The sequence below is a fragment of the Argentina silus genome, assembly GCF_951799395.1.
Source record: "Argentina silus genome assembly, chromosome: 14".
NCBI lineage: Eukaryota > Metazoa > Chordata > Actinopteri > Argentiniformes > Argentinidae > Argentina > Argentina silus.
The window spans coordinates 16,473,145-16,481,879 of NC_139668.1; the positions used below are offsets into that span (position 1 = coordinate 16,473,145).

The window sequence follows — 8,735 nt, forward strand, 5'->3', positions numbered from 1 at the left end:
CCTAGAGGGGGAAGCATTCACTCCTGTCACTCTTGCTACCAATCACTCCTTCCGCTAATTCTGACTGAGGCTTCTTCGAGTACAAATATTGCAGGTAGGTGGAGAGCTGAGATGATTCCTCATCCTACATTACAGAGAAGCGTGTGTGTTCTATGGGTTACATTTCTATGTAAATGTTGCATCACTCTGCACCCTCCTGGATAGACCTGGAGCGCTTACCCTCCTGTGCAGGGAGAGGTCTGGCTCCTGAGACCTCGAGAGGCGAAGGCTCCTCAGAGCTGACTGGCGCTGACGACAGGGATTGGCTACTGCTGCTGTTTGTCTCGCTACAGAAGACGGCTGACTGACTGCTGCTGCTGGAGCTGGGGGCGGGCTCTGGGGCACAGTCCTCGTCTGGCTGTTTCTTCTGAACGTCTGGTGGTGACAGAAGAGAGTGGGTGGGTGAGTGTGTGTGTGTGTGTGTGTGTGTGTGTGTGTGTGTGTGTGTCCAGTACAGCTTCATGACGAGAGAGGTTTGAAGAGGGTGTGGGAGTCTCTCTCTCTCTCCAATCACACTGTTAAACACAGAAACATCCACTCTAAACTTTAAACTAAAGCCACTCTAGATAAGCCACAGCAACAGAAATAACTCAAGCTTGTGAACACACAGTAAAGACACACGCACGTACACACACACACTTCTGACAACATGTGGCACTGCTACATATCTTAAAGTGTAAATTACCCTATGTGATTCCCTGCCACAGAGAGTGAGAATGTCAGAAATTGAGACAATAGTAGTACTTACCCCCAAAACATTTGGAGCAGAGGTTCATGGTTTTGCTGGACCTGGGGACGAGAGACGCAGCGGTTGGTTAGTGAGGAGGTGTATTATGGCCCGTGTCCTAGACATCGGTGGCATCATTTGACAGGTCTTAGGAGACTAGCTTAAACATCAATGTGGTGCGGTCAGAGACGTGACTCTGAGTCACTCTGGTCTGTTTTTGTCGTTGATTATTATTTCAAAGACAATTCACTGCTGTATTCCAGTGACATTCTCATCTTGTTCCCACAGTGGTTAGTATGTAAGACGACCACGCTCAACAGAGTGTAAATTAGCCCTGATAAAAAGAAAAGGAGTCTATGAAATTCCGTTATAATGCCCACTCTCCTGCACATGTAGGAGGACCCACGCAGAACTGTGTCTGTCAAGTGTCAAATTAATAACTTGAGGCTTTAACAGCTCTACTGGCCTTGAATATGTCCCCAATGATTACGCTAGCCTCATACTTTTACAGGCAAATAACAAAGTCCTCCATTACTTTAACCAAGGTCTCTCCACCATAAACCGTGTGTAAAGATAGCTAAGCTGTCTTTGAATAGGGCTCATCAATGAGTGCTTGTATCAGACCAGTCGGGTTTTCTTTGGACAGACAGTTCTGTAATAAAACGGTTGACATGAGCACATTGACAGCAAGAAAAGATCAGATAGCTGGGTAGATGGATGGATAGACAGACAGAAAAGATCAGATAGCTAGATAGACAGACAGATAGACAGATAGACAGACAGATAGATAGACAGACAGACAGATAGAAAGATAGATAGACGGCTATGAGTCTGGGCTGGTGTAGTGGGTAGAGAGGTGGCTGGTTGAGTGTTTGCTGAAGCAAGCCCACTAATAAATAATGTTAAGTCTGAGGAAGAACAATAGAACAACACTAATAAACATAGCGGTGTCGCCATGATCCCTTCCAGCTTTTCCCCTGATGCCAATAACCAGGTATTATACTAAACACAAACCAGCAGGCCAGCCATCAGAGACAGGGGAATAGTGTCCTCTTTGTTTGAAGCTACATGCCTAAGAGGAACTGGCTTTGAACAGTGGGCCTTTCACCACGGTGAAAGCATCATTACCTATAGTCCATGCTATATTATTAGCACTCAAGTAAACCCTCAATTTAGAGAGGTATAATTCAGGCTGTCAATCAAGTCTGGCCTAGGAGTGCCATAACTTCATTTCGGCACTTCTGAATTTTGACACAAATGAAGCATAGTGTTAAGCTCAGGCGGGGCACCCTTAAGTCAAATGTCACAGCTGTCTGTCAGGTGACCGGACAGCTGGTTCACACATATGCAAAAACACCATCACATGTTCAAGGGACAGAGGCTTAAAAGCAGCCACGTTTACGCTCCTCCCAGCATTCAACAGTTGTGACATGTTTGTAATGGCTTCGGAGAGTAGGTTGCGTGTGTGATGAACCCAACCACCACCCCCAGCCTCCACCCGCATGGTCGTTCTGTACTGTATGTAGCCTACCCGGGGGGGGGGCTGATAAGTCATGGGCTCCCTGCCATATAGCATACTTGTATGTTGTGGTCGTTTACCACCAGGCAGGGAGCTCTACGGAGCGGAGCCATCCAATTACGCCATGCTTAAATGTATTACCGCTTTCATGCAATAAATGGTTAAACTGACGCGAGTGTCCAGACTGAAATAAAGTCGTTTCTACTGGCTGCCGCTGGTCTATTTGCTGAAATAACAGTGATCCTCTCAGGTACGCTCTTCACCGTCGAGTGCTCTCAGGGCCCTCACCAAGCGGAACGGTCGCTCATATCAGTCACATCCTATTTATTTCGGGAGAGCCGCCAGACGGTCCGCACCCCCTTGTCCCCGTTTCTAAATGCAGGGTCGCTAACCGCTCTGTCTTTACCGTCACCTCGAATGAGGGAGGGAGGGAGGAAGGAAGGAAGGACCGGCCGACCCTCATCACGACACTCCGGAGGGCACGCGGGTTGCAGACAGCGACAACAACAATTATTCCTCGTCGTGGCAATCATGGGTAATCACAATCACGGCCCAATCAGAGGAAGGCCGGATGGTGAAGTGGGATGGGTGAGAGAGCGAGAGAGAGAGAGAGAGAGAGCGAGAGAGATATATGCATGTAAGGGAGGTAGAGGATGAGCGGACCCCAGAGGGTACTGGTGGGCCCACTGCTGCTGCTAATGAGAGAGATCTGATTGGCAGAGACTGACAGCCAGGCTCTGTCGCCAGAGAACCAAGTTTGAGTGACAGTAAGAAATAAGAGAACAGAGAAGTGAGGGTGGTGAGGAGGAAGGAGGAGGGGGGGGGGGGGGGGGGGTTGAGAGGAAACAAAGTTTTGATGAGCAATGGTGACTTGTGTGTGGCACAGATAGTGGGGTATGACTTGCTATTTTGATGTTGGTGAGTCAGAGAAGAAAGGAAGGATATGGCTCTCTCACCCAGGCACAAGTGGCAAATTAGGCCTGGCTGCTTATAGAAGATAGCATACCAGTTGTCACTGGCTTCACACAGCCAGCAACAGGTACATCGAGCAACTGGTGACCCCACTCACCCTATGTCCCTCTCAGACCCTCACTCGCACACACGCCAAACTCCTTAATACAAACAAGCATGTAAGGCTTCCCCCGATTGGTTGACTAGTCGATTAGTAGATCAGTAGACCTTTGATTGGCTAAATTTAGTTTGTTCGAATTGTCACAGGGCGGGAAAATTGCCTTGGCAAATTACATATTTTTTTCCACAGCGAACATCTCGGCGCGATGACCAATCAGGTGAGGGCTTCGGTCGAGTATTCATCTGACCGGAGATCCGTTTGAGAAATATTGGTTCCGCTCACCCAAGTTACTACTTGACAAAACTGGAGGACACGGAGAAGTTGACTGTAGCTGTTTCGGTTTATCCTGAACTGCACAGCGTCGCCTCTGGTGGATTTGCCCTGTACAGGGTGAGCAGGGCTGTCTACACCACCCAACATCTGTGTCCTGTCCCCCTGCGCTTCCCTATCCACATCTACTGTAGGCCTACATGCCTGAAACCCATGCCAGTCGTAACATGCAACTTCTGCGCATCTCCTTGCCCTTGCATACAGGCTTTGTAGTATGGCAGAATGGTTCGCGTATAAAGGAGGACCCAAAAAAATGTTGAATGCCAACTAACTAGTTCCGACAGAGATAACACCAATAAAGCAGGTCATAATAAAATGATGTCGTTTGCTGCTGTCTGAATAATTGTATGTTTTACATGCTCGTAATTAGTTCTTGATTCCTCTGTACTAGAACATTATTATTCTTGATCAGTGCTGAATGTCAAACCAGTGCATTTTCTGATGGCCAAAAAGTATATTTAAATAATTAACAGCGCATCATGAATTTCTGATGAGTCGACTGTGGGTTTGAGCTGGCGATTTGGACTCGACAAAGCAATTTGTTGGTCAGAGAGCTCTACAAGCATGTAACCCCATAGGCTACTCATAACACACAAAAGACAAACTATGCAAGAGAACCTCAACAACCTTCAACAGCATGCCAAGATACACAAAATCCCATTCTGACCACTCTTTCTCTGGGGCTAGTTTCCCTTCACTCCGTGCCAATCAAGCCTGCAGCTCTCATGGGAGAATAACAAAGTAGAAGCTGGGGTTAATTTGACATCTCCTGTTAAATGTCACCCGCAATTAAGGCTTACGTGGGCCGGTGAGAGTACCAATCAAGACTCGGAGGGAACAACGGGAATTCACCTTCCTGTCGATTATCCGAAACGTCTCAACCATCCTCCGAACCACACTCTTTCTGCCTGTCTGAGGGCTGACCCTCCCTCTGAGGGGAGAGCAAACATTTTTTTCAACTTTTGGCTCAATACTCCGAAAGACAATCCTTTACAGGCAATAACTGCCTGAAGTTTGCAACCCATTGACCCAACCTAACGCTGGGTGTCTCCTCTGGTGATGCTCTGCCAGGCCTGGACTGCAGCCATCTTCATTCGTTTGTTTTGAGGTCTTTTTGCCTAAATCATGTCTTCAGGAAGTTAACTGCATGTTCAATTGGAGGATTGCCTTGGCCAATTTTTGGCCCTGAAAAACTCCTTAGTAGCTATGGCAGTATGTTTTGGGTCATTGTCTTATGAAACACCATCCAATGAATTTGGAGGCATTTGCTTGCACTTGAGCAGACAAGCTGTTTCTGTACACTTCAGAATACATTCTGCTCATCAATTAAGACAAGTTAGCCTGTTCTAGTGGCAGCTATACATGCCCAAAGCATAACACCCCCTCCACCATGTTGCCAATCTTGGGCAGATCCTTTTTCGTCCAAACTTTCCTCTTGTACTCACTCTGGTACATATTTGTACAATACCCTAGACCTCTGTTGTGCTTTTCAGCAACTGTGTTCGTCTCTGTATGTTCTGCAGTTTAGTCATTTTTGCTCACACTGACATGTCTCCACTGTACTTCAGCAAGTAATATCGTGAATAAGAAATTAATGTCACCCAACCCTAGTTGTTGCTTAACAGTAATTTCTACAAATGATCATTATTAGCCAGTAACTAACAATAACTACTCAGGGTCATTCTGAGAGGTCAGTTGAGTAACACATTATATGGGGTCGAGACAAACATGCTTAAATAATCAGTAGAGGACCCATGTTGCAAAGTGGTAGAGCTAGGCTAGCTAGCTAACTCAGGCGGACGCATGAAATGGTGTCAGTAGCTGTGGAGCATGGAGTGGCTGACTGAACCAGGTTTAACTGGTTTACCTTCCATGCAGGCACTGCACAAGCAACACCTAACCCCGCACAGAACGGAATGGGGGCGGCGGGGGGGGGGGCGCACACACGCTGACATACTCCAAGTCGGTTGTGGTGGTGTCTAAACTGTCAGACAACACTGCACCACACCAGTCGTCACAGACAGAGCAGACTAGAGAGTACAGACAAGATGGCAACACCTCTAATCCCAATAAACCTTATGATGACTGATGTATAGATGATTCACTTACTTTTGACAAATGTACTTGTTTGTAAGTCGCTTTGGATAAAGGCGTCTGCTGAATGTCTAAAATGCAAGCGTAAAAATGTAAACCTAGATAGGCCATTCGTGTATGTTCACTGTATTTGTTCTTCTAAACATCTGGGTTTATTCTAGATCCATTTTGTGGTCCTGCATTGACTGAAGTAGGCTATAGCCTACTACAACCTAGGCCAACGTACTCAATCAACCTCATTAGGCATGGTTAACAGATGAGGCCAAGGAATCATTTCCCTCTAACCATCCCAACTAAAAGTCCAACCTAAGAGGTATCAGGTCAGATTTGTAGCACTGCCAGTCAAGGCTACCTCTCACAACAGATCATAACTGAACAATAATTGCTCCCGTGAACAGCAACTTTCAGCCTCAATCAAGCTCAACCGGTCAATGGTCAACTCAAGCAGGAAGTACACAGTTCGGCTATCATAGTAGGTTTGCATGACACCAACCAATGGTCACTCAGGTTACTGGGGTGATTCAGTTAAGACCAAAAAAACAAAACAGGCCATTACGAAAAGACCACAAGAGCATGTTTCAACTGATTTGCTGCAGGTCAAGTTGACTTTTTTTTTTTTTTTTTTTTTTTTTTAAATCAATAAACGCAAGGGCCAGGCCTGGCCGAAATCCTGGTTGAGGAGTAGCCTTCATGTGCTGTGTAGAGGTGTCTGCATTTACCCTGACTTCAGAGTTACACCATCTCCCCTGCTCCATGTAGAGATAGCCATGGGCACTGTAGTTCGTAAACACATGGTAATGTTCCTATGCTTCACGTGTTTGGGACTTCTGCACCATCTGCTTTTTTCCCCCTGAAGTGTAGGCTAATACACTGCATGTCACAAACAGGAAGCATGCCTTGCTGACGACAAAGCGGGTCCTTTTTTTTTATTTCATTCATCAAGCGGCCATTTAGGCTACTCCCAATACGCAAAACAGAGGTCCAACTGTTATACATCAAAGAGCTATTGTGTTGTTACGACACCACAGTAGTCAGTCAATAAGACAATCACAAAGTAAGTGGAGGAAAGGCCGTGTTTTGAATGTAGGCCTAAGGTTATATTTCGGTTTGCATTGAACAAAAAAAACGCCAAATGGGTAGCCTAGCCCAGCACGTCAAGATCTAATATGAGATTGACGGGCAAGTAAATAGTGTCATTGCATTTCACAGTAGACACCTGAAACTCAAATGAATTCTAGCCCATCAAGCAACAACTAGGCCTACTTGTGCATCGCATTTTGAGGAACAAGTCCAGAGTGTGCATGGCAATTCAGTGACACCATCAGTCACGCTTACAACATGGGTGTCCAGTAATAATAGTCGCTTCCCTTCAGCTTGCAATTCCCTCAATGCAACCCTCTCTCTTTCCCAAAGAGAACTAACTGGTAAGAGGTGTCTGACCTTTTGATCAATGGTGGTAGTAAACTGCTCAATAAAGCTCTGCTGGCCAGTAGTAGTACTATGGCCCCAAGATACAGTATGTATCAAGACAAAGGTCTCCAGCTAAACCAATATGTGCTGATAAAACATTAGCCTGTTGAAATAAATGGCCTGGTGTTCATGTGGAGGTCATGGACAACCAACACTAACCTTAAGTGATTGAACATGACAATCTACACATTTGTCAAAATGACAAGCATAGTCCAATCATGTGTGTGAGTCAGTGATTCATCATCAGCAGTGAGGTGATGAACACTGTAACCCTCCCCTCCCAAGTCAAACACACCCAGCTGACCCACTCCAACGAACGTGTGAATAATTGGTGAAATTATTTGATCATTCTTGATGGAATATGTCGGGTCAATCCTGGCTTGCTGCTGGTAGCTAAACGTTGCAAATGATTTGCTTTGTTACTGTCAAGCTGTACCAGACAGATGTTATATATGCTGTACCAGTCAAAGATTGATATTGATGTGTTAGCTGTCAGCTGAAGCTAGCTAACGTAACGAGCTAGCTGGCTAAATTGACACCATTCATGTACCATTAGCATGGCACATATGCGGCTCAGCTAAGTTACCTCTACTTGAACTGAAGCTCACCACAAAACTGACAATTGGCTAACATATGCACTTGATTATCTAGCAGGTTAGCCCGCTAGCTGTAAGGTTGATAACGTTAAGAAGTAGGCCTAGCTAGTTGGCCAGGCAACGTTAGCATTAGCTAGCTTGCTAGCAACATTCCCCACCCCCATTCTGGCCCTCTCTACACAATAGGCTTTTCAAGCAGCGAAAGCAGCCCGAGCTCTTGTCACTTTATCACCCTCCATAGTTATTATGTAAACATAAACAATGTAAATTGAGGATACAACATCTCTAGAGTTATTCATTCGTCTTACCCCCAAAATCCACAGGGACATCGCGGTGGTATACTCGGCGGCTTGCTGCGCTCACTACCTGTGTCCCCCATAGTTTTCTCCTGTCGCTGCTAAATCCTATACGTGACACCGGGGATGGGGTATCGGCCTAGTTTTTGTGTAGAGACTCCTTATCAGGATAGGAACTACAAATACGCTCCACGGTAAAATATGTGGTTAAAAATGTTAACGAACGACGAATGCTTTGCCGTCACGAGCGGCCGCTGTCACCAAAGCAATATAAACTATTTATATTTATAAAAATAACGGCCGCGGACAGCCCCACGGACCGAACCGGGAAATCGAGGCCGATCAGCTGGAGTGAGGAATGGACCAATGCGTAAAGAGGGGCGATGGGTAGTGATGTCAGATAGTGCAACGTGAAATTAATTCCTTTGTAATTGGCAAAAACATATACCTCTTCCTCAATAATTATTAATATCCTATATGTGGTCTGTTGATATTGCATTGTCTAAATGTGACAGTCACGTATTTTTAGGCTGTTGTGAGATTATTATTATTTTTTTTATTTTTTTTACTATAGTCCATGTTTTTCTTGACC

The 8,735-nt window shown here is 45.6% G+C and overlaps 1 protein-coding gene across 1 annotated transcript in view; it reads right to left on the reverse strand.

Annotated features, from left to right (window-relative positions):
* zfand3 (zinc finger, AN1-type domain 3) overlaps positions 1–8,494 on the reverse strand; it is a 13,962-nt gene extending 5,468 nt beyond the window's left edge. The window contains exons 1-3 of the mRNA XM_083684773.1: positions 8,156–8,494; positions 788–828; positions 220–414 (exon numbers count right to left, since the gene is read on the reverse strand). Coding sequence (XP_083540899.1) covers positions 220–414; positions 788–828; positions 8,156–8,226 — 307 coding nt within the window. The 5' untranslated portion in view covers positions 8,227–8,494. The remainder of the gene's footprint in view (positions 1–219; positions 415–787; positions 829–8,155) is intronic.
* Between the last annotated feature and the right edge of the window lie 241 nt (positions 8,495–8,735).